This window comes from Aulonocara sp. 'chitande type north' Nkhata Bay, linkage group LG10 (assembly GCF_057382095.1).
Source record: "Aulonocara sp. 'chitande type north' Nkhata Bay isolate Kocher_YH1m ecotype deep benthic linkage group LG10, A_spYH_male_GT1.1, whole genome shotgun sequence".
In the NCBI taxonomy this organism is placed as follows: domain Eukaryota; kingdom Metazoa; phylum Chordata; class Actinopteri; order Cichliformes; family Cichlidae; genus Aulonocara; species Aulonocara sp. 'chitande type north' Nkhata Bay.
This window is the reverse complement of record NC_141353.1, coordinates 19,042,719-19,070,115: the sequence shown is the minus strand read 5'-3', so window position 1 is coordinate 19,070,115 and position 27,397 is coordinate 19,042,719. Positions and strand designations below refer to the sequence as shown.

The window sequence follows — 27,397 nt, the reverse complement described above, 5'->3', positions numbered from 1 at the left end:
ATTATGTGTTTTTGTGACAGGCTGCTAGTAACAAAGTGCTTAAAGACACATTTTCAAATTGTTTGTTTGCAAAGTTGTCTGTTATGTGTAGACACAACATTGGTTCAGCCCTTGTCTTATGTACCTTTTTTGTGCTTGATTGATTCACAGATCAGTGTTAACAAAAAGAAAAACACTCCTGGAGTGGACTAAAAATGAAAGCAGCATATATCCAAAGAAAAACCTTCAGAAAGGAGACTAAAATTACAGGAAGCGCTGGAAGCAAAGTATAAAGAAATAAGGGATGGCTTAAGTCATTTGCACAGTACTATATAATGTCTTTTTTAAATATATCACATTTGGCCAAACATATATTCTTTGGTTGAATAAATTATAACAGTCCTGTTCATACAATCTGCAAAACAACTCAAGAACGAATTCCTGCATCGTACATTTTTGGACTAACTACATGAACTATTGGTTTTGGGAATTCCATTCAGGCCCCATTTTTCAGTCTTTTTCATACTCTGGTTCTAATGCACTTTAAAGAAAGTGCTAATGCGTAAAAGAGTAACAGTTCCTTTATGCACATAAAAGCAAAAACATTGACTAATTGATTGTCCATGCTCCTGTTCTTAGAGCTTTTTTTTTCTTTGCCTCTGCTCTCGACTGCATTCTTGTTTAACTAAAAAGGCTTTAGGCTTTTAAAAGAAACACTACTTGAAGTACATGACTGCATATCATCATTGGTCCATAAGTTTGTGGAGCCACTTGGTCTTCCTTCCTCCCCTGGAGTGTTGGTGTTATTGCAAACTGATTCCAGATATAGAATTTAAGAAGTAAGGACAAATATATTTAAAAGCCTAAAGGTAACAAGTTTAAAATATTTTAGCATTACGTTCTTATTATGTAAATGCACGTGTAAGCAAATCTTTCCTTATGTTATAAAGGTATGTTAAGACACTCTTCCAGTCGTGTACTGGTACATGTACACGCTCATGCAGACAATGACGCAGAGCAGAGAACAGAGGGGTAGCCGTAGGCAAAGGGGCGTCCAGGCCTCCAGCACAAAGAGGTGTTTGATATTTAAGAGCTCAGGCAACATTGCGGGTAATGAGAGCCTTGGGCGTCTGAGTGGGGCAGAGCTCCAAGGCAAGCACTGGTAATTGTGTGGCCCCGTTACAGGCTCATCTAGAGGAGAAGAGTGGCAGGAAGAACCTTCTGTCACAGATTAAGACAAGCTAGGACAGCTGCACTTAACTGCAATGGGCTGGAACACAACTTGTTTCCCAGGCTTCTCTTTGCAGCAAGTTAATAATAGAGCAGCAGAAAACAACAGAGATTACTAGTCATGCAAATCTGAAATACAGTACAGAAGGTAACAATGGCTTCAATTATCAATTAAATAATTCATCATAGAGGTATAAAATATTATTTAAAAAACAAAGGCAGAAATACATATTACAGAAGCTAGAGATCAAACATTTAGGGGGACTTTGCTTAAAAAGATCCTGTGATGATCATAGCAGTTGTTGATGTGGATATTATTAGTTTCCTATTTTTTTTACTTTTAAAAGCTAACTGAAAGCACTACATTTCTTAGATTTCACTCTAGTAGCATGCGTGATTAAAGATACGTCTGTAATATGTGGTCCCCTTGTAAGACACAATGTAGGTGAATAAAATTGAGTTTTGGGTGCACCAAAACAAACATACAAAATGAATATCAGCATGTAATATTATTTTTTCATGAGCAATAGTGCAGTTGATGGTTTTAATTAAAGGTATAACACTGAAACTATGCTGGCATAGTTGTTATTTGAGGTCTTTGTGGTCTTCAGAGTATTCACAGTTGCTAAAACGTTGTACCTAAAAAGATGGTACTGTTAAATTTTTAAATCTCTTAACACTAGAACTAAAATTTGATTCAGCTGCAGCGGGTAGCAGCAGCACCAGTGGATGTCTCAAAATCTCAGGTTAAAAAACCTAAAAACAAAGGAAGAAAAACTGCCCGTGATCCTGGCTTTTCTCTATTTGTTTCTCCACCCTAATGTAAATGAGACTGAATGTTACGATAGGCCCCTTTCACCCCTCTACCCCCCACCTGCACATGAGGAGCTCAGACACACGGCTGCTTTATCTAAAGTATAAGTACAATATATCCACTTAAAGCGCTCCCTGCTGCTTTGATAGTCCTATTTTAGTCACATTTCACGGCGCACAGTCCGCATTAAATGTAGTTCTGAGTCCTCAAGCATTCGTCTTATTCATGGCAAAATACTTTGCGTGCAACTTTTCCTTTCCTAGCGTTAGAAGACTAATTATCACCATATATACTGCAAGGTCACATTTCTTTATCATCAGTTTTTGTTTGCGCGTGATGTATGATTGGTTGTGGCTCTGTGGGCCCACTTTGAGGTTTTTTTCTAATCTCTTCAAAAGGCCTTTTTTCATAAAAGGAGTGCCAACTTTTAAGATGAAATGACCTCCTTGGTTTGTCCTCTTCGCTACTGAATGATAAGCATTGCAAATTATTTATGTACATACAGATTTTCTTTCCAATGGATGAAAGAAATTGTTATTGAAAAAGAACAGAGTCCATTTTTAAATAACATCTTTAATAACTTTTACCGGTGGAATAATGACTCATAATGGCTCAGAAATCTGTAGTCATCTATGAGCACAGGGAGCGTTTGCATTTGTTTGCATAATAAACTCATGTAGTATTCGTACTGTATTTTCCCGCTCTTCTGTGAGCTTTGAAAGTTCAGATTGACTTGAAGGCACCTGGAAAACAATTAGAGGGTTGAACCGGCTGTCACCATGGACACAAATGGACCAGCTTAATCCTTTGACCTTTTCTCTGTTGTTTGCCTTTTTTTCTGTTGTTGTTAAAGCAATGTGTACTGATCAGGGCAGAATGGCAAGGTGATATATCAGCACGCTCCACAGACATGCACACACTAGCACACACACTAAAGCATCCCCTGGCTTTAGTAGAGGATTCTCTTCATCTGTCTGCATTCAAGAATTTACTGTCACTCTTCTCCCAGGGCCCGGCTCTCCTATCTTTATCCTCTTCATCTCCTCTTCTCACACTGTCACTATTAGATCTGTGCTCAATGTGTTTCATTCATTTTCAATTCTTTTACACAGCTCGGCATCTGTGTTCATTATATATTTTGTTCTGTAGTGTTATTTTTGACTGTCTCCCCATCATTGTCCTTCTTTCCTCCCGAGGTACGAGCTTACCTCCCTGTCTCGTCGAGTGAAATTTTAAAAAGGTGTTGCGGTTTATTGTGATGAGCGTCGAGGCTGTCCTAGGCATCAGGATTCGGTTTTACTGTCTAACCCTCGCTGTTTTTTGCCGCCGTCTGTCCCCGCCTGCTGTGTGGATGTCAACGTGCTGATGGCTCTTTCTGTTGTAGGATTACGGCACATTGCGCAGCGTCGCTTGTGATGATCTGCATCTCATTAGAACCTTGAAACGAGAGCATTCGATTTTGAGAGATGTGTAGGGGGTTTTCAGCATATTCATCATCTTTGATTCTGTGTTTGTCCATGCTGACAGCTGATGCTTGACATGTAATTCAAACACTGAAACGCGGCTAAACATCCTCGAATCTCTGGAGTAAACTTTTTTTTTTCTTGTCATGTAAACATTTCCATTTATATGAATACATTATTTTGCTTCCAGTTATCAGCACTGGATCTTATTCATTTTTAGTGACTTAGTTGCCTTTTTTAAACACATTTCACTCTTTTGTTTCTTCGCAGTTTCTCCAATTTTCACCCTGTCCTTCTTCTGTCATATAAGGGTGTGATTCACACTGTACAAAGTACAATTAGAAGAAAATTACCATTCCAGCTCACCAAACTGTTTTCTATCTTTTAATGCATCTTAATGAAGCTTTAATTTGTTGTTAAAATTAATAAGCGTCTCATCTTAATGTGAAAATGAGAGCTTTTCTGATCCCTTATTCATTATTTATTAAATCGCTCAGATTCAAAAAATTTAATAAATCCAGCTTTTTAATGTGAGGCATCTTGTGATGTTTATCTTGAAAGGTGCTATACAAATACAATTTTACTTCCTTACATCTAAAAGTAAACATTATTCATAATCATTGTATTGGCTGAAATACAAATGAGGATTTACTGACAGAATAAAATTTTGTTTGAAGGAGGCTGAGGAGATGATGGAAGGAAATGAGAGCAGAAGAAAAAAAAAAAAAGAAGAAACCAGAGCTTTCAGTAGCTAGTTTATCATCTCTGCTGAGGCACAGTTTGCTCTCAGGAGTGCCAGTAACTGTCCTGCGATACATTAAACTCATCTTTCTGTTAAATATTACATTGGAGGAATGGGGAGATGTATGCTGAAGCTGGATTGATATGCATGCTAGAGTTCCTTTTTTGTGATGAGCACTAAAAGATCCTGCAGGAGAATGAATGCTTTTAAATGTCATCATTCATAAAAAAAATAAAAATTAAAAATAAAAGCCCAGAATGTATACATACACTGCAGTCACTAAAATTACAGGAAGCGCTGGAAGCAAAGTATAAAGAAATAAGGGATGGCTTAAGTCATTTGCACAGTACTATATAATGTTTTGTTTTTTGTTTTGTGTATTTTATGTTCAATATAGGTATTTGTTGTGCCTGAAAATGAATAAATAAATGAATGAAATGAATGAATGAATATCACATTTGGCCAAACATATATTCTTTGGTTGAATAAATTATAACAGTCCTGTTCATACAATCTGCAAAACAACTCAAGAACGAATTCCTGCATCGTACATTTTTGGACTAACTACATGAACTATTGGTTTTGGGAATTCCATTCAGGCCCCATTTTTCAGTCTTTTTCATACTCTGGTTCTAATGCACTTTAAAGAAAGTGCTAATGCGTAAAAGAGTAACAGTTCCTTTATGCACATAAAAGCAAAAACATTGACTAATTGATTGTCCATGCTCCTGTTCTTAGAGCTTTTTTTTTCTTTGCCTCTGCTCTCGACTACATTCTTGTTTAACTAAAAAGGCTTTAGGCTTTTAAAAGAAACACTACTTGAAGTACATGACTGCATATCATCATTGGTCCATAAGTTTGTGGAGCCACTTGGTCTTCCTTCCTCCCCTGGAGTGTTAGTGTTATTGCAAACTGATTCCAGATATAGAATTTAAGAAGTAAGGACAAATATATTTAAAAGCCTAAAGGTAACAAGTTTAAAATATTTTAGCATTACGTTCTTATTATGTAAATGCACGTGTAAGCAAATCTTTCCTTATGTTATAAAGGTATGTTAAGACACTCTTCCAGTCGTGTACTGGTACATGTACACGCTCATGCAGACAATGACGCAGAGCAGAGAACAGAGGGGTAGCCGTAGGCAAAGGGGCGTCCAGGCCTCCAGCACAAAGAGGTGTTTGATATTTAAGAGCTCAGGCAACATTGCGGGTAATGCAGTCACTTACACATACAATCAAGTGAAAAAGAAGCTACACCATTTTTCAAATCTAAAGTTCTATGTATCAGGACAGAATGAAAAATCATTTGTTCCTTTCTAGGTTGTAAACACTACATAAAATATTATACAGTGTCATTATTTATTTAACAAAAAATAAGCCAAAAAGCAGAAGCAGTGTCTGGAAAAAGTAAATATAACCCACGATTCAAAAGCTTGAAAAACAAGAAGTGATGATTCGAGACTTTACCAGTGTCTCACATCATTGCAGAGTATAATTTTGACCCATTCTTCTTTACAGCATTGCTTCAGTTTGTTGAGGTTTGCAGGCATTTATGTATGCACGGCTCTCCTGCCACTGCATTTCGATCATGTTGAGGTCTGGACTTTGACTGGGTCACTGCAACATCTTTATCCTTTTCTTTTTCAGCCATTCTGTTGTCGAGTTGCTGCTGTGCTCGGGATCATTTTCCTGTGCCACGACACAGTCTTGTCAACCTTTAACTGTCAAACAGATGGTCTCACATTTGTCTCTAGAATACTTTGATATACAGGGGAGGTCATGGTTGACTCAATGATTGCAAACAAAACAGCCCAGCCCAGATTATCAGTCCTCTACGGCTGTGATGGACAGTGAGGATGAGATGTTTGTGTTCATATACTTTGTTTAGTTTTCACTGGACATTGCACTGGGCAGTATGGCCAGACATCTTTACACTAGCCTTATCTGTCCAAAGGACATTGTTCCAGAACTATTTTGGTTTGCTCTGATGCAACATTGCAAACCTAATCTGTGCTGCCTCGTTGTTTTTAGAGACCTGGCAAACCTTCAAAACTAGTCAAAACTCTTGTCTTTTTCTAATTGTACTCTTATGCTAACTGAAGCCTGTAGAGCAGGGGTGGGCAACTCCAGGCCTCGAGGGCCGGTGTCCCTGCAGGTTTTAGATACCTCCTTGAACCAACACAGCTGATTTAAATGGCTAAATAGCTCCTAAACATGCCCTGAAGTTCTCCAGAGGCTTGGTAACAAACTAATCATGTGATTCAGGTGTGTTGACCCAAGGTGAGATCTAAAACCTGCAGGACTCGAGGCCTGGAATTGCCCACCCCTGCTGTAGAGTCTTAAATGTAACTCTTGGGTTTGTTTTGTTTTTTGCAGTTTCTCTCTCGTACAGTCTAACCTTGGGGTGAATGTGCTGGAACATTCACTAATGGGAAGGAACTGTCCTCAATGTTTGTGAATAATCTTATAACCTTTCCCAGATTAGATGGGCAGTAACAGTTGCTTCTCTAAGATCGTTGTGAATGTCTTTTCTCCTTGTCAGTTTGTTAACGCACTCCTGAACCAAACCTGAGAACTGCTAAAAACTATGCTGTGATTAAAACCACCTGGCTGCTAATTATTCTTTTAATTTCTGTGGAAAGATTACGTGTGTGCTTTTTTCACCCATTTGGGCATTTTTATTTTCCCATAGCTTTTGTTAAATAAATAATATGATGTAATATGTTGTTATTCATCTGAGGTCGTATTTATTTAATTTATAGACCTGCTAAGGACTGAATGATTTGGTTTTATGCCCTCATACACAAATGAAAAGAGGGTCCACTTTATTTTTCACATGACTTTAAATACAGACAAATATAAACACACCTGAGAAACCTACTTCTGGTCCGGCCTCCTGTGCACAATACAAGATTTTTTGTCATAGTTATTGTTGTTGACAAACAGATGAATTTATCATTTGTTTTCTTAAAACAAATTATGCCACATATTTTTGACACTGCTCCCAAGTGGCAGTAGATAGCTCCAACATTTAAACAGAGGTCCTAAAATCTCATCTATGCACTGCCAGTAAAGCACCATGTCAAGATTATTAGCACTGATGTGGTCCAAAGGAGGAGGAGGAAGAAATGCTAGCACCCGAAGCTGTAAAATGAGTAATTCTTGATTTCTGTAGTGACAGTCGTAAGCTATGCCAGTAGTAACTTAGAACACGTGCTGGTGAGACATTTTTATGTACACCGCTTAATAAAAGACTTCTACATAGAACATTTCCTATCTGTATCCTCCTCCAGAAACTTTCTCTCTCCATTCTTGTTTGCTCAAAGTGTATGTAAGGGAAGAAACTCAGAATAGCTGAGAAGAAGTGACTTCTGGGAAGCCAGGAGAGAGAGAGAATGCAAGGAAGCTTAAGTTAACCTAATTAAATATTACACTCACCTTGTCTTTGTCCCCAGGTCTTTACCCTTGAAGCTATGCCGCAGGTTGTATAAGGCTGTCTTTGTAGACATCAGTGAAAAACCTCACATTTATTAACTGTATTGCAAGAACTTCAAAGGTTTGAGTATTCTTTGCCCCAAATGTCAATTTCAAATGGTTTCATGTGCAAGGTCGCTTAAGGTGTTTCTGCGGTACTCTCATGCCTAATGGCTATTGAAGGTAGGCAGGAAACAATGCATTATTCTGTCACACTCAACTTTTATCTCTTACGAGTGGGTAGGTGGGAAGTAATGTATGTGCACTCATTTCCTTTGTAGCCCACAGGCACACACAGTGCTCTCTGATGCACAAACAGCAGCATAAGATTCAGCTTTACGTTTGGTTTAGTTTGAACTCCTGTGATCAAACACGATGACTAGGAGAATTAATTACCTACACACATACAAAGATTGTCAAAATGTACTTGATCCTTGCAAATTAACAACAAAAATACTTCACACATGTTGGCTTATATTTGCCTTTGAGTCGAGCAGCATTTTAAATGCTTGAAATTGCCCAGGGCTGTGAATTCCTGGTCAGATTACTGATAACTCCCTACACCTCTGGAGATATCCGCTATCATGCTGATTGCCTTGAGTGAAGTGTAAATGTAGCAGAATACACATGTACAGTTTATGCACAGACACACTGCATTATAGTGCTGCTAAAAGACTTGCAAAATAACTTGCTTTCTGTCTGCTATAAGCCTAGCCCCACACACACACATGCACACACACGCACACACTCTCACACACAGACACTACTCTTAGAAGAAAGGAACAGCTGAGTGCAAAACCCATCACAGTCTTTCTGATCCTCTTTGCCACTAGTTGCACGCATGCCAAGCCTCTCAGTAGAATGACTGCCACATATCTGTCAGGATAAACTAAAAGCTACTGAAACATCCTGGGGGGTGTGAGATATCTCTATTTTGTCAACCATCAAAATTTATGTAGTGTGGCACTCCTTTCAGGTGGATGATGCGTGGGCTTCTGTTACTACTGAAATGTTATTGGTAGTCTATTTTTGTCCCAGCACTTAAACATGCAATGTGGTTTGTAAAAGAGGAACATTATGGCAACTGAACGAATAGAATTTTAGATTTAGTTTTTCCTTCGTAGACCAATGTTTCTCAAAAGTTTTCCACGGTGAGAGATCATTCAGTTTGTTGGTTGCATATAGCTCTGTTTGCCAGTTGCAGAGGGAGTTGGGGGTTGAAATACAAAGGAGTACAGAAGGCAGATGGAGACATAACAGTGAGAGAAAGGCCACACCGCCAGCAGCAGAAGAGAAGTAGTGTGTCGCACAATCTTGCTGTGAAAAATTTCCTTTGATTTTGAGTGTGAAATCTCAAGCACACACACACACACACACATACACACACACACAAATATACACAACTGAAGGCAGCCCTGATTTTTAGGAAAGATGCTAAAAAACAAACTTTGGTGTTGAATTCTAAAAATAAAAAAACCCAAAACATAGACATTTATTTGGTGGTTGTTACAGTAGCCACTTTCATTAAAAGCACAAATAATCACACACATGCACACACACCCTAAACCATGTGACTGAACATGCATTATCTATACCGCTGTGTGTTGGGCGATCGTGGCTCAAAAAGTTGGCAGTTCGTCTTGTAACCGAAGTTTGCCGGTTCGAGCCCCGGCTAGGACAGTCTCAGTCGTTGTGTTCTTGGGCAAGACACTTCACCTACTGGTGATGGCCAGAGGTGCCGATGGCGCGATATGGCAGCCTTGCTTCTGTCAGTCTGCCCCAGGGCAGCTGTGGATACAACTGCAGCTCGCCTCCACCAGTGTGTGAATGTGAGAGTGAATGAATAGTGGCTTTGAGGGCCCCGAAAAGCGCTATATAAATGCAATCCATTATTATTGTTAAAGTGGTAGTAGTGTACTAGTGCATCTGCATTTTATACTTATTGTTTGTGACTTTAACCTGTTGGTAGTGGTTGCTAGGCAACATGGTGACATCATGATATATCATGCCTAGTTCAAGTTTTCTGCACTTAAATGAGTTGACTGAAATAAAATGATAATCTGCTTTTGATCATTTTAATATCATAAATGCTTCAAATGGGCAAATTGTTATAATATAATATAATGTAATAAATTATTATGTGGTTGCTAGGTAGATTAGAACCTGCAGTTGTAGCTGTGTGCAAATGTTGGTGGTTAAATTCCTGATCATGTAAGAAGAGTTTGCAGGCAAATAGTATTATAGTAAGACAATAAACCAGAGCTGTTTTAATTTTGCATATTTCTAACATATTGCCACAGCTTAGAAGCAACAGCCAATAATTACACAATTTAAATACATTTAAATATAAATAAATCAGTATGTTGTATTTAAAAAATATTAAAAAAATTAATAACCCAAAATTAACCCTCATACTACTGACATTGAACATTGAATGGGGAATAATTTATTGCATAGACAAATAGCAATAATAATAATACTAGTAGCAATCTCAAAGCTTTGTCAGTTACACAATTAATTCCATCAAAAGAAACAAAAGTTACTGTTAATTTGCATATTTTGTAAAATGAAAATCTATAGTTTTATTGAATGCAACTTTGAGCTATTATTCCAAATGCAGTTCACAAAATTATTTTAGAGCTTTTTCAGCATCTTTAGATCTGTTATGACTTAGTTTTCATTCATTTCAAGTACACATCATTTGTGGTCACTTTAACCCCACTATAAAATTATACACACAACCAGCTGTCCAGAGATGTAATCTCTGCAGCATGTTCTGGGTCTTCCCCGGAGCCTCCATTACATGCCCAAAACACTTCACTAGGAGGTGCCCAGGAGGCATCCTGGCCAGATGCCCAAACTACCTCAGCTGGCTCGTTTTCATCTGGAGAAGTAGCAATTTTAGTCTGAACTCCTCCCAAATGACTGAGTTCCTTACTCGATCTCTAAGGCTGAGCACACTCTTCTGAGGAAACTTGTTTCTGGCACTTGCACCTGTGATCTTATTCTTACAGTCACTATAGATAGCTCCTGACCAAAGGCGAGGGTAGGAACGCAGATCTGCCAGTAAATCAACAGATTTACCTTCATGCTCAGTGTTTTCTTCACTACAGCAGATCAGTACAGCTTCCACACCACTACCATGGCTCTGTCAATCTGATGCTGCCCTCTGCCTTCACTTTTGAACAAACACCCATATGCTTAAACTTCTCCACTCGGGGCAGCAACTCATTTTGAATCCAGTGTGTACACTCCACTCCTTTCCAGCTGAGAGCCATGGCCTCAAACTTGGAGGTGCTGATTCTCATCCCAGCCTCTTCACACTTGGCTGCAAATAGCCCCAGAACAAGCTGGAGATCATGGCTTGATGAAGCCAACAGAACCACATCATCTGTGAAAACCAGAGATGAGAACAGAATCGGTCAGAAGCAGCAGTCCTGGCGGAGACCCACACCCAGCAACCAGTCTGGCTCTTTACTGCCAGACTCTCACTACTGTTGTACAAACATTGGAAACTAAGGCTAAACACACACTAAAGGCAGTTATAGCATACAATTTGCCTAATGCTTTGCTAAGGCCATGATAACATCTTAGAGTAGGAACCAATAGTGCTACCTTCCTGCCTGCAAATCGCGAACAAAGGTACATTGGAGGATCATTGCTTCTCAAAATGTGGCTTTAAGTGTAGCTATGTGTTGCATGATCGGGACCTCTATCTCGCTCAGGTAGATCTGTGGATGTCTCCAATATTATGATAACCAGGTGATGAATGAAGTGATAGCATCTGAGTTTTTCTTCCTTAAATGAGTGTCAGAGTGTCCCTACTGCCCGGATATTGTGTGACACTTTAATTTAAGACTCACTGTAAGCACTAACTGAGCAAATCATTCCCTTTATTAAAACTTCATAGAACATTTGGATTTTTAAAAAGCACAAATCAAAGAAAAATAAAAAGGAACGATGTGGCATCGTTAGGAACAAAATGATTCACAAAGTCATACAAAAATGGAATGATAAAAAAATCTCTCGATATATTTATATATCTATGAGATATTACAAAAATATACTTCTGGGGTCTGCACGGACCCCAGTCAGTAGGATGATGCAGCAAATACCATGACTCACTTGAGATTTTAAAACAATTAATAATTTGTAACACTGATATTTGCTAAATTTACGCCTTTACACCATTGAATAACACATTGAGTGCCGCCAGCTAACAAGGTAGTCTGTTTATGTCTGTTTATAGCTGAAAGATGTTTCATTGCTGTAAAAAAAAAAAGATGGAGGGTTGCAAAAAGAAAACACAATAAACTGTAAAAATTCTAGAAAATTTCAAAATACTGTAAATGTGTTTTTCCATCATACCCAGCATAGCAACACACTGTGTAAAATAGGAGGAAGACTTTGAATATGTCAATAAAGTTGTTATAGTGGGGGTTAGTGACTATTATCAATATTAATAGTCATTTATTATCAATAAATTTAAAAAAGAAACCCTTTGCCTTAGCAGCATTTTCTAAAACCTAATCTACTTTTATTGCAGTATTGCTGATATATTCCTTTCGCTTAACTCTCACTTCAGATAGCTCACTAGCTGAATCTGAGAGCTTTGGCTCAGTCAGATTCAGGAGTTAATGAGATTCAGCTTTACAAAATCAAAAACTGCTTTAAACTCCACTTTGACTTTAACGCTAACATCTCTTGACTTTGCATAGCCTCAAGTTTTGTGACTTGAAAACCTCCCTAAGCCCAAAGTGTGAGAATTTAGGCTGGTCCCTGAAGTATATTCAAGAACAAAGCTGATACTCAGGCCTGTGTGAAGGTACAGTTGTTTTGATGCCTTAGCTTCAAATAGGGTTTCCTCTGGTGGTAAAGATCTAAATATCATTAAAAGGAGAACATTGAAGGGGAAAAACTGAGATTTTGGTTACTATGAGATTTATGCATGCTTTGAAAAGACTATTTTTTAAAAAGGCACTTTTACTGTTTTGACATGATATTACCTGCATTAGCCAAATGTATTCCAATATTTATTATTTCATTTCTCAACTCTGTCCAACAGCCAGTTTATTTTTTATCTGTCTCCAGTCAGTACTGGGAATGTTAGTGTAGATTTGCTTTTCTGTTTAACAATTTATGTACCTAATTTATGTATTTATGCATTTTTTTCTTTGCAACTATAGCAGCTTACAGTTGCAATTACACAGTAATTTAATCAGGTTGCTCTGTTATAACTCTGTAAGTTGTAACTCCTTGGCATTTTTCCTTTTTAGTGCTTTTCGAGTAGCATGCAGTGGGTATACTGGAGTTTGTTTTTTTGTGTTTCTTTTTCTAAAGAGGGCTGTTTGTTCCACCTGACAGTGGGGTTAATGAAAGCATTGAGACTGAACCAAACAGTTTTTTCAGGGCATAAAACCAAAACACTGAATAGCCCTTTTAAGACCCTGCAGAGGCAGAGTTGGCAGTAAGTTCCACAGCTCGACGCTTCAAACAACCCTTTCAGATTATGTGTAGTAACTTGATTCAGTAATAATATATAGAAGTATAGGTGGCGCTTTAATTATGCAACATTATCTAAGTTATCCAAGTTGAGTCAAGCTACAAGGACCCAAATGAGATACAGTAGTTCACATCATGTGTAGCAGTGTGCTGGTAAACTGGATAACAAATCTTAGAAAATAGAGTGGAAAGGAGGAAACACACAGCAGTAAGGCAGTCAGTGATTGTGCCATGAAATAGATCCTACATCACAATGCAGCATCAGAACTGTAAGTATCAAAGTTTTATCTTCAGATTTCTCAGAGCAACTTGATCCTCAAAATTTATTGCTCTGGAACTAGAAGCCCTAATTGGTGAAGAAAAAAAAGCTTCTGCTTAGTTTCTGTTTGGAAAGCCTTTGAAAGACGCTGCAAAGCGAATTTAGCTCTATTGAGGATGATTTCAAAGCTGCTTTTTTTTTGTACGGTCAGCATATGTGAGAGGTCTTTTATCCCTCCAAAAGGCTGGAGGAATGAGACAGTCTGAAGCCCACTGACTCAGATCGCTATTGTCTGTCCACAGATATTCTCCCAGTGTGAGAGGTCACACATGCACAAACATGCGCACACATACAGACATACACACACACACACACACACACACACACACACAACTACGACTTCAGAAGGCTTATGCTGCATTTACTAACAGAGAGCCGGGATGAAAGTCAAGGTTGCAGGCTGCAGTGGAGTTAAAATCGAAGAGATGCGCATGTGTGCAATTTTGGATTTGCACCTGCTAAATGAAGCTTGAACTTGGCCTACAGGCTTTTTTGAGGATGCATGAACTCTGATTAGCTGTCTCCTCACCTCAGCATGTTGTGCGTATGTGTCTGTGCCATGCTGGAAAGTACTTAACTTTTCACCTCTGCTGATCATGAGCAGAACCTGAATTCACAGTAGAAGTACAAATTTTCGATATCTTTTCCAGTCTTGATTATACTCTTAAGTAAATATACTTTACAGTTTTAAAGAGTCAACTGACTTTTCTTTTTTCCCCCAGAGGCACTGGGATGCCTCTGTGATGATGGAGGTAAAATTGCTATGATTTGTGTGCTTTCAACAGGAATTATGCTTCTGAATGTAAGCTGCATAAATGACTTGGAAGAACAAACAGCTGTGCAAATTGTCGTCAGAGGAGCTAAATGAGATTTCCTTTCTGACGGTCTACAAATAACGGTTCCATAAACAGTTCTTCACTTCTACATTATCTTCTACCACTATAACACCCACTCAGGCATAATTTCCAGGAATGGCATGCAGAGTTAGGTATTGTTCATTTCTACACAAAAGTAAAAAAAAGAAAATCGACCCTCCTCTACCTTTTCCAATCCACTTTTGCAAGCAGTAGATGGGCAAATCAGCTCCACAAAGCATCATCCTCCTGGCCTACTTGTTGAAGTGGCAGCTATTGAGTGCTCTATTAACCTAGCACTAATACATCCATTTGTTCAACAAACTTTTCTTTCATAACACTGGTTAGCTGGTGTGCTTGAATCATCAAGATGATAGAGAAGATAGAGAAAAAAGCAGTTCACCAAAGGAAAGCCGATTCTTTTTCATAAATCTGCAGCAGATGTGTTGTGAACATTTGGACTGTGCGTTGAAAAATAATTAAAACCCTTAGTCTTCGTTCAGTTTTACGGTAATTACCCCCACGGGTGGCAGAATTTCCAATCATAGTTTTCTAGTTTCTAGTTTTTGCAAAATGAAAATGAATGCAGCATGTAGTCTTTATGTCAGAGAAATAAACAGGTCCAGATCCACCTCAGCACATACACAATACCGTAATACTCCCATATTTAGAAAAACTGTACGAGTTGTTGAAGGGACAGAATTCAATCAATGGCTAAACTTCTAATAAGTGAGAAACTATTAATAAAATATTACAGTTTACAGTCAGGAGTGTTTTTATGTTTTTTGGGTTTTTTTCAGATGGGAACAAGTTGAAAGGACAGCAGTTTTGTCTGGATTGGGCCTGGATTTCTTTGGAGAAAGAGTACTATGTGGTGGATGAGGAGGAGAAATTTCTGGACGTGGTGCTCAGACGAAGAGGATACCTGGGGGAGACGTCTTTCGTTGGTGAGTCTGTTTAGTCTCCCTTTCTGATCAGAGGACATATGTTCTATCGTCTAGCATTTTGTCTTCAAGGGATGGCATTGAACAATAATGTCCGGTGGATTGCTTCAATTTTTTATATTATATTCATAGCCAACTTATCAAAGTCCTTGATCTCTCGTCAAATGCAGAGGTTGAGACTTTAGCATGCAAGCAAATTCTAAACAACTGTTGAAAACCTTTCAGATCATCCCCCATAGAGATGATCTGTAATAATTTGGTGGTGCTCTGGCTTTGCATTCCACAGCACATGCTTGCATGCTGGCAACCATTTAGTAAAAGCAAAGAGTACAACTTTACAGTACTTCCAGCATGGCCTGTTAGTTTTGATGTCAAATTCATATTCTCTTACTGTCTTTTTTCCGTAGAATTCAATTAAAATTTCAGTGCTTTACAGTGTCTTTTGAAATGCCAGGCTTTTCATAGCTACACATTCCTGTTTCTGCAACAAAATTTTTTTTTAACAAAAGCTCACACATTCACGCAAAATGAAAATGCTATTGAAGCTAAAAATCTATTGCAGAATTTCCTTTTAACGCACATTTTGACCAGATTTGTCCTCAAAGTCAGAGTAATATTTTCTGGCTTCAAGCCAATTTAGTTTGCAAAAAAAAAAGTTTTATTAGATTTAGGAAGCTGAGATGGTTGCAAGGTCAGTGCTTTGCTATGTACAGAGATGTAACTCTTTTCTTTTTTCTTTTTTTTTTGTCTTTAATGGCGCATACAGGAAACCGGTGTAATGCAACCCATAATTTTTCATTTGCTGTATTTGTCCCAGACGGTTAAGAAAGGACATGAAATAAATATTAAAACACGTGCATGTCAAAAGGCAATAAAAAATGCACTGACCAGATGGCTATGGCAACATTTGCAAAGAAAACACTGACAGTTTTATGGCTTTTACTGAGGTTGTACATTAAGTTCCTGTTACATACTTAGGTCATTATCATTCATATCAAGAGAAATCTCACCCCATTATCACCTTGTCTCTAAGTAATACAAAGCTGTAGATGTGAATGAATATTTATATGTTTTTCTCTTCTGACTTTTGGACTTCACTCTGTCTGGCGACTATGGCCGACCGTCCCCTGCAGTTTTAATGCCACGGTCATTGTTAGCTATTTGACAAATGTCTGTTTGCTCGGCTTGTGGACTTCAGTCTTTTGAATGAGTTTATTATTTATTTTGTTATGTCTTAATCACTTATCTAGCTAACTGAAGAAGCAAATTATTAATAACATTATATGTATACAATAAAAATAAACATGTTATTTTATTTATTCACATCAATAAACTGTCATTTTATTTTATCAGAATGTTGTTTTGAATAGACAGTGGTGCATTGGTTAGCAGTGCCTCATATAAACAGCTTTCTAATCAGCGGGGACCTTTCTGTGTGTAGTTTGCATGTCTCCCATTGCCTGAGCAAGTTTTCTGCCTTGCTAACCACAGCACCACTCTGACACTCTGCGCTCCAAATAAAGATGCATCTGCGTGCAGGTGGTTGCTCCCCATGCCCCTGATCCCCATCTCCCGCAATCATCCAAAAGCAGAGTTGGGTATCACTCATGGCATGCTAGTTGCACTCTATTATAGACCACTTGTGTTGTTTTCTTCTGGGGGGGGTTTTGTAGTGCATAGCGCAACTGAAAACAGTAGAGGAAGTGGAAAGCAGGCCTATATGCTTCAGTCGATCACTGTCAAGCTGCTGGCAGGTTTGATGAGTCAGCACTCTGAGCTGCAAAATAAAGGAAAGAGCAGGGAATTGATTAAGACGACATTAAGTCGATGCAAAAGAAAAATGATTTGGAATATTTATTGGAGTCAAAAACACTCAGTTAATTGAAAAAAGTGCATTTTTGCTTGTTGATGGTGCTCGGTTGCTACAGTGTAACGTCTGTGAAACTGAATCCTGTGTCCATGCAGGTGCCCGAATACCTGAATATAAAACAAAGCACTGTGACCTGGCTTATTGCTTTGTAAAATCCTGGTTTGAAGCCTTTATTCTTTATGGGACAGTAATTCACAAAATGATATTTTGACTTGAGTCAAGCAATTAAGACCATAAAGTCACTGGGAATATCTTTACTGAGGTCATAAATTAAGCAAGCCTTCCGGTCGATGCCGTTCCCTTTAGGGGTCGCCACAGCAGATCGTCTGCCTCCATCTCACCCTGTTCTGAGCATCCTCCTCTATAACACCAACCCTGTGCATATTCCCTTTCAATACATCCATAAATCGCCCCTGTGGTGTTTTGTCTTTGTTCCGCCCCCCTGGCAGCTCCATATTCGACATCCTTTGTCCAGTATATCCGCTATCCCTCCTCTGCACATGTCCAAATCATTTCAACCTTGCCTGTCCAACTTTGTCCCCAAACTGCTCACCTCAGTTGTTCTTCTGATGTGCTCATTTCTGATCTTTTCAATCTTGGTCGCTCCCAAGGAAAATCTTAACATCTTCAGCTCTACCACCTGCTGTCTTATCATACATCATAGCAGGTCTCACTATCATCTTGTAAATTTTCCCTTTCACTCCTGCTGCAATCCATCTGTCACAAATCACCGCTGACACTCATCTCCACCCTCTCTGCACTCTCTTCTTCTCCTCATTGCCCTTTGTTTTGTATGGATGATCCCAGGTATTTACACTCTGCTCCTTGCAGATTTACTGCTACACCTGTGTTCCTTTTCTTTTACTGTCATTCCTCTTTTCTCCAGTTCACATCTCCACCTCTCCAGGCTCTCCTCGACCTGCTCTCTACTCACGCTACAGATCATAGAAACATAGATGTTACAACTCTCACCATTCATCCAGACTGAGGACAAGTGATAGGAGTACACACAGATTTTTATACAATGTACTTCTTTTTCCAGCCAAAGTTACGCCCTACTTTCACAAAGAAAAGATCATGTGTAAGTCATTCCATTGGCATCAATTTTTTGACCCAGAGCCTACACCCTGTCTATATAATGCATGATTTTAATTATTTGATTGCCAGCTTTATCAATGGGCTGTAAGAGAGAAATACTTTTGAAAAATCTATAAGGTAATATTTGCAAGCTTTGAGCTAAAGATACATTTTTTGAGAATTGCACAAATTTTTTTTTCTTTCATAATTTCTAATACAGATAAAATCCAATATGGAAAATGATGTCTTCTGATTCTGGTTTTAGCCATGAAATCCAACACTGACGTGAAAATTGTTCTCCTGGTTTACAATCTGTATTTATAAAGGTACCCCACTCATTGGTGGTGCTATGGTGTGTGTAGGCCACAGACACCAGAATTTTATTGTAATCCTCTTTTACCCGTGCTCTGACTTTCCCCCAACTTTCAGGAAAATCAGCCTGGTCGTATTTATGTAATCCTGCTAAGAGACAAACAAACAGGCGGAACTGAAAACAATGGCAGCAGTGACAAAGTCGCATTTTGTCCCCTCTTTTGAATGTTGACAATATGTAAGTGAATCATCGGATTTGAAATAAAGGAGGCATCATGCTGCCTGTGACACTCATCCATGTACATAACACAGTGTGGGCGGAGAACATGCTGGTGTGTGTCAGTCAAATCTTAAATCCAGCCAGTCGCACAAACATCACTGCCTGAGTTCTTAATAAGCCTTATGACCAACAGACGGAGGTGATTTTGTGTTGGAAAGAACAGCACAGCATGTTTTTGTGCTTATGTCTGACTGTTTGTGGAGGTTTAAAGTTTAAAAGGATGGTGATGATGTTGTCCCTGAACGGCCCTTTTAGTACTTTGTTATGCTTCAGCTCGTTTGCCCTGCGAGAAGTAGCAGCTGTAAGCAGCTTTTACTCTCTCACCTCTCATCATTATTCTGTTAATCGCGGGGTCAGGTGTTAGCATCACAGTGTAGCGGTTAATGTTAGCTTTAAGACTCATCTACCTGTGTGTGTGCTTGTATGTGTGCGTGTGTGTGTGTGTGTGTGTGTGTGTGTGTGTGTGTGTGTGTGTTTGTGTGTTTGTGTGCTGGTGTGTATATTTGATTCCTCTTGGGAAGGTTTTAAGTGTATCTCTTGGGCACACATGAAAGCTTGCGTTCAGACTCTCATCTCTTTGCACAGTTGGTGTGTGAGCACCTGGTTATCTCTGACCACACTCACATAGTACACACACACACACACACACACACGCACACACACACGCACACATCGACTTTCAAGCCAGCATTTTAAAAGGAATGTCTAACATGGCATGCTGACGTGCCGCTATGCATGAATGTGTTATTCATGTGCACTTACATGGTTAGTACATTTTAGAGGAAGGCAACATCAAGAAGAAAGAAATGTTTATTGTAGTCTTAAGAGCATCGGAGTTGTACCCCAGTGTAGTGGGTAACATGTTCACCTTATGTGTGAACATGTTAACCAATAGTGATTTGAGAGTGACATAAACCCTGCCTCTGGGGGCCATTAACAAGCAAATTTCAACTGCTGTTCCCAAGCCTGGATAAATGAGCATCTTGCATCAGAAAGGGCATCCTGTGTATAAAATCTGAGCCAAATCAGAAGATGCAGATCCATCTGCTCTGGTGATCCCTTGAGGAATAAGATGGCAGCTGAAAGTGCCGTTAGTCTTAAGAGAATAAGTGCACCGTTCCTCCACAGCACCAATCTAAATCACTCTAAGTGCAAATACACATGGAGTGTTCAAATTTCAGTCTATTTGTTTTAATGTGGCCTTTGTGGCACTGTTTAGGCACTAATAATAAAATATGGTGAAGTCTAGAGCAACAGTGATCAATGTAAAAAAAATAACCAACATGTTTTTCTTCATAGGTTTCTTCATTTTCCCCTTGTTATTGGTAACTGTCAACTAAGGGATGTTGCTTTGTTGTTGTTGTTAAATACATGTCTGTGTAACAGACATGTATTTATTTATAGTTATGTTTAGTATTTAAAACGAATTAATTTCTATTGCAAAAATGTAAAAACTGCAGTGAGATATATAAAACAGTCACAAGGGCCAGTGTCGTGCCTGCACATAACTGTCAACTTAGCAAGCAACCAATTCAAATTGTATCTTTCGGCACTTTCTTTACTAGCAGCCTGTTGGCAAAGCAAATCATTTGTTCCTGTCTTTAGGTTATTTATGAAAAATGCCAAAGATAACACAGTTTGGCAGGTAAAGAGCTATTAGCTGAGACCTTTTCATATTTCAAAATTGGAAGAAACCAAGCAAATGGAGAACAAAGAAAAAGGGCAAGCCTAAAAAATATCTATAGCAGATCATCAGTATCTGAAAGTCATGTCCTTAAGACAGATGGAAAAAAAATCCAGCAAAACCCGACACAGTACATGTGAGATGTATCCTACCCTCGACGTGATCCAGGTGCTTTTTGCTGAAGTCTCAGCAGAAATGGTCTCAGTGGAAGAGTGGCTGTCAAGAAGCCATTCTTAAAGAATTAAAACAGATATTACACAAGAACTAGACTAAAAATCAGTGCTAACAGCTCTGATGGAGTGATGATCCCAAATTTAAAATTTCTGTTTCAAGTCTTTGTCAGTATGTACTGAGGAGGTCAGGAGAGAGACAACAATGATAGTCTGCAGCGTTCTGTAAAACACCATGGAGGCTCTGCCATGGTTTGCTGCATCCATTTCAGCCAGTGGTGTTGGGGTTCTTGTCTAAACTGATAGAATTATGAACAGAAAAGTAGCATCAGACTTCTGAAGGAAAGCATGTGATTGGCAGTGGCTTCAATTTTCAGCCTGACATTGATCCCAAACACACGGGGAGAGCAGTAAAAGCATACCTGGACCAAGAAGAAAACCACAATGAAACACTCATCAGTCATGGCCTGACCTCACCAACATTCAAAGAAGAACCTTGAATGTCCTTTAAGAAACCTGGAAAACTGTCCCTGAAGATTACTTAAAGAAATTACAACAAAGTTTGCCTAAGAGAGTGCAGGTGGCGTTGAAGAATAAAGGCGATCATAGCGAATATTGACTTTCAGGTTTGTTAGAATGGTACAAACTTATGAGCTTTTTCGCTTTTTATTTTCATTGCAAAATATTAACACATGAGTGTTGTTGCATTTGCAGTTATAAAAGAAATAAATGGACAGAATTCTGAGTGAAATTCAGGAGGGCTCGTTACGAGACCCGTTTTGATGGACAAAGCTCAGATCCAGCAGAAGAGGGAAACCTTGATGATGAAATGAAAGACACGTATGGCAGCTGGCATTAAAGTTTTGCTAGCTTTCAGTAGACTCGTAATAAGTGGCAGCCAGTGTCTAAAGTCTTTTACACAAATACAAGGAGAACAGCTATTTTTTCATTTCTTGCTTGTTCTGCGGTTTTGGGAAACACGAGCTGGACTGAGGTGAGGTGCATGACTTTAATAGCTACTATAGTGTTATTATAAAACAGAAAGAAAATGCAGCAAAACATTTACATCTGAAAATAATATTTTTATTAATTCTAATGACAGACTCATGGATCCCATCATGAAACTGTTACAGCTCTAAAAAGAAATGTTAAAAGTAAATAACGTATGTGGAAATAGTTGGAAAAATTGCATTGGATTTGATGAGGATTGCAGAGGTGGGACCAAGTCATTGTTTTGCAAGTCTCAAGTAAGTCTCAAGTCTTTATCCTCAAGTCTCAAGTCAAGTCTCAAGTAATGTCAGGCAAGTCAGAGTCGAGTCTCAAGTCACTGGTGTAAAAGTCCGAGTCAAGTCACAAGTCTGAAACTTTGAATTTCAAGTCCTGTCGAGTCTTTAAAAAAAAAAACAACGAAAAAATAATGTTGCAGTTATATGCTAAATGTAAATATTAGACCATGTAATTTTAAAATCTGTGTTTTTCTCAACACATGACAAAATAGTGAACTTAGAAAATATACACAAATTGTGAAATTGCACCTCTTTAAAATGCAGCTCAATTAAACCTAGCTCCAAGAATAGTTTTCACCGACAGTTCTGAGATAAGCTGCATGTTATTCTTGGATGCGGTTGTAGGACCAGCTTTAAAATCGCATGACAAAAATATACACATTAAAAAAAACTGTATCACCAACGTAGCCTGGACAACATTTGCTAGTTAGATGAAGTCAGCTATCTCATCTTAGCATATTTATATGCATATTTATAATCATACGGTTCTTGGAGTGAGTGCATACACTCATGAAGTTTAGTAACTTCAGGTCACTGCAACAAGCCCAGGTACAGTTTACCGACGGATGGGTGCAGGACCTTGAAATGCACCGTGTAGAACGAAAGACCATCGTACGTATCATAAGTTTACCAGTCTCACAAATCGTCGTCATAAATACACATTCCTTAACCGTTTATTAATAGGACCTTTGAGCTCAACGGTAATTAATTAGTAGTGGAAATAATTTCTGGTAGCATCACAGAAATGTAGCAGTGACAACAATATTGTATGCTGTAATCGTACTGGGCAATTAGTGATACAAAAAACCTGTTTTATCCTGTGAATAAAAGTATATGTTTTTGTCAATGTACCATAATAACAGAAGCGAAACGCAATATTGTGTCAGGACAATTCACTATTTATGCACAATAAATAAAGGAGCATAGCGCGACAATTTCTGTTCAGCGCCAGACTTGCTTGTAACCTATATCACCAATTATGTTATGAAAATGACGTATTAACTACTAAAAAACACTGACCTTCGTGTAAATGCTTGGAGCAGACTAACCTGTGAGCTGGAGTGTTCTGGGATGTTATATTTGATCTTTGAATGGCTGCAATCCAGGCCATCCGTCGCGTCTTTGTTACTTCGGAAACATGGCTTGAACAATTTCTCTTCAACGACATAATCCGATAACAACCGATCTCTTTACCCGTCGGCTTCCCGTGGCTGTCATGCGACCGGCTATTGCAGTTAATAATACAACGGCTTCTTGACATTTTTGTGTTTCTTTTTATCGCTGTATAACTGATTTTAATTGAAAGCCTGCGTGCGCTAGTACCGCTTGCCACGAGTTCCCAGAATCCTTTGCGGTTCTACCCGTGAATGACGTCACATTTTCAATCTCTATATAATATGCATGTTAAATTTTATATTTGGGGTAAAATATCAAGTCTTTTCAAGTAAACCGGTTCAAGTCCAATTCAAGTCCCAGGTCATTGGTGTAAAAGTCCAAGTCAAGTCACAAGTCTTAGAACATTTTTTCAAGTCAAGTCTAAAGTCATAAAATTAATGACTCGAGTCTGACTCGAGTCCAAGTCATGTGACTCGAGTCCACACCTCTGGAGGATTGTGTCAAGGATTGAAAGGCAGAGAGAAAGCTGCCCGATGATGCTGCCAGAAGCTTGCTGCTGCTGTTGCAAGGGTTAGCTGATGAAAGCTGGTGTGGTGCCAGGCAACAGTGGAGGAGAGTTGTTACACATGGTCCATCACAACAGGATGTTCAGGTAGAGAGGATCAGTGAAGGAGGAACACAGAGATAAGATCAGGGTTCAAAGATGCTCCCGCAAAGCACAGCTCAGGCAGAACAGGGCTGGACAAGGCCATGCGGATTAGACCGAATTCTATCCTCATATCCTCTTCTTTTACTTTTTAAGCTTTCACCTTGCTTTCTCATTTCTTATGAAAACAATAAAATTCCACTCTCGACCAAACATATAAACGTGCAGCCTAAATCCCGCTAATTAAGTCCCGTCGCTGTTTTCCTTCTGCCAAAGCGTCCGTCCCAGTGACGTCGGGCCACTTAGCTCGTCTCACATTCTTTCCCTTTTATCCGTAATCTCTCCTCACCTCATTTTACGGTAGAGACGTCCTTTTGCTTCTAACCTCCTTTTACTCATCAAAGGCACCATCTCTCCTTTTCTTGCGCCGTTACTGACTAATAGTCTAGCCTTCGGTGTTTGACATCAACTGTTTCTTTTCTATAAGTTCCCTTATTTGTGTTATACCTACCTTTTTCCCCTTCAGTCTCACTCCAAATTTTGGACAGTATATTGGGTGGAAATATGAGTCGTATATCTGTCCAATGCTGTGCTCATTGGCTGCTTATTCCCACTCTGCCTTCCTCTTCTGTTGTATCCTTTGTTTGGTTGTTACACATTTCGGTGCATATGCTGGTTCAGCTCTGTTTCTCCACTTGCTTTTGCACCTTCTCGCACTTTCCCTCCACATAACCTTCCATTCTCAGATCCACATCTCCTGTACATCTTTCCTTCCCTTCCTTTCATTTCCTTTCTTTGCCTTCTCTTTTCCTCGACTTTTTCCATTTCCTTCTCGCTTCCTGTCTTCCTTGCTGTATGAGCAATATGAGGGACCCCATAGGGACACAAGATGGAATTGAATTCTCATTCTTCTTTTTTTTTACTTATTGCATAAGTCAAAGCTCATCCTTTGAAGACTTTTTTTTTTATTTCAGCACTGTCCTTCTCTGGTCTGTCCTTGCCCTGAGAGATGAATTGTTAATGAGGTGTACTTTTGCCAGGTTAAGATATATTATCTCCTGTGGGACATATTCCAACCTCATTTTTGTTGCCAAGCAGAAGGGATGAAGAGATAATTGCATTTCACCAGGAGAGAAAAGAATCTGTTGGACCCCTCCATCTTTTTTGCGCAAGTCTCCACCTTTGCTGCCTCGGTGTGAAATGAGTCTAGTATAATGAACATGCAATCATCATGCTTTTTTTTTTTTTTTTGAATTGTGCATGTTTCAATGAGCCATGCTGAGGTTACTCAGAAGCTAAAGAAACTACAACAGTGAATAAACACAAGGAAAGTTTGCAGCTAGAAAAAGAAGATGTGTTTGTGTTTGCAAGCAACTCTTTGGATCTGCGAGTCTGTACTTGTTGTGGAGACACAAACACAAGGCGCTCTGGCTCTAAGCAACAGTGCGATGGAGATCAAAAACACTCGAGAGGATATGTATCCTCCAGTGGAGAAGAAACCCCAGCGCAACCTCGGGAATTGTGTGCCTCTTCCCTCCAGGGAGTCCATCGAGGGTGGTGTAGTGAGACACCACCCTTTTAAGGACAGCCCTTCCTCTCTCCAGTAGGCACGCCATGGTGTACAGATGTTTTATGTGATGTGGATCTACAAATCATCAGAATAGGAAGATCAGATAGAAATACTCAGCTATGAGCAAACATACTTCCCTTCTTTAAAGTTCTAATCTTGTGTTTCTTGAAATGATGGCCATTCAGTGTGTTTGCATTGCGCGATAGTTTTCCTTGTTATTGATGAAGTTTGCTGTCTCGTTTAGGATTCTTTGCATACGTTCGTCTCAATGCAAATGACAACAAGTCCTGATACAGTATTTCCATATCAGACAACAGCACTGACTGTCATCTCCTCTTTATCAAAATGCACCATCATTTGTTCTGTGCTCGGAACAGATACATGTGTTGCATTCTTGACAGAGAAGCTGCCTAGAGCGAGGCTGCTGCTCTGAATCGTCTACAGACCTTCAAGAGTCTCGCAGATTTATTTTAAATTTACAACACGCATGAATCAATGCTGAAGCAACTTTTAAAAAATTCTTCATGTAGTCTGTATTGCTAACATGTTTCTTGGCCTCCAAATGAGATTTTTAGAATGTAACTCTAAAGAACTCGCATAAAGCATACATAACACTCTCTCTCTCTCTCTCTCTCTCTCTCTCTACCTCTCTACCTCTCTCTCTCTCTCTACATTTGCAACAACATTACAAAAACATGTCAACCCAGTGTATGGTCTAATCACTCACACTGCACAGGAGTGGGAGGGCTTGAAGGCTTTAGTTCTCCCTCAGCATTTGGTCACAAATTCCCATCAACACCTTTCCCACCTCACGTTTCTTTTCCCACCAACATGTCTTCCCTGATGTATGTTATTATTTTCTTTTCTCTTTTAATCATTACAAAGTGACCCCATTTCTTCTGACCAGTAATAACCCTTGTTTGGCTTTTAGCTGAAGTTTCTGGGAGCAATGGAAATTATTTTACTGTAAATAGACAGTAAAGACTGTCTGAATATTTCAGTAAGGTTAATGCAGACGGGTTCTTGTTTTTGAACTTGTTTGTAGCCATTTCAAACATTCAAAACAAAGTTTTTTGCATAATGAATATGGTAGAGCATAAATGAAAGATTTGTGAACGAGCTTTCTTGAAACTAATCCCCAGTTTGGTTGACATAATACTACTGCTGAGAGACATTGTCACCACAAAGTTAAGTCCCAAATTAGCTGATGGCTCACCTGATACTATTCTTTGCATTTAGTTTATACATTTGACACTCTGTCCATATTATTTAGGTTGTTTCAGCTGGTCTACTGCTGTTGCGTCCCCCAACAAGACACTTTACAACTCACCCTTTCTTTGTTTTTGTGCTGTTTCAGACCTCCCCTGATCTGCTTCAGGCTTTCCATGTCTGCACATGGAAAGATGAGAAAGTCCCAGAACAGAGCCATGCTCCCAAATACAAATACAACTCAACTACAAATGGAAAATGCACATTTCTTTTTACTTAAATAGTACTAATGGACAATAATTTTATACATTAGGGTCTAGTTCAATGTGTTGCTTCATCATTGCCCATTTCCTCTAAATTAATTGCCCTGTAATCCCATTCAAACGCAAGAAAGAAACGTATTCTTTTTACTTTAATGACTCTGCCCACTATTATTTTGATTTCACTTGACAGAACACCATTATCAACTTTCTATGCAGCAGAGACAGTCAAAGTGAGAAAATAATCACCCTGCTGCATAACACAAGACCCACAGACTCTGAACAACAACCTTATAAACATTAACTAGTGCTTGGGTAACTTCATTTTGAAAGCTTGATAGCTAATTAGCTGCTTGGTTGCAGAACATTAAACAGCACATAAAAGTACCTGCAAAACCGATTTCAGTCCTACTCTTGCTTTTAATAATGCAAAGACTGCCATCGCTGCATTCATTACCAACTGCAAGAGTATTGTTTTCACTTTGTGTTTCTGCGTGGGTGTGTAAGTCTGTGTTTCAGCATGTCAGATATGGTCTGACCCATAAGTTCTGCGTAATGATGAATAATAGTGACCATCTTGCAGTGGCAAAATACCAG

The 27,397-nt window shown here is 39.0% G+C and overlaps 1 protein-coding gene across 1 annotated transcript in view; it reads left to right on the top strand.

Annotated features, from left to right (window-relative positions):
• Positions 1-27,397, top strand: part of frem2a (FRAS1 related extracellular matrix 2a) — a 72,140-nt gene that overhangs the window by 12,909 nt on the left and 31,834 nt on the right. Inside the window, exon 3 of the mRNA XM_086308863.1 lies at positions 15,177-15,323. Within this exon, the coding sequence (XP_086164989.1) occupies positions 15,177-15,323 (147 nt within the window). The remainder of the gene's footprint in view (positions 1-15,176; positions 15,324-27,397) is intronic.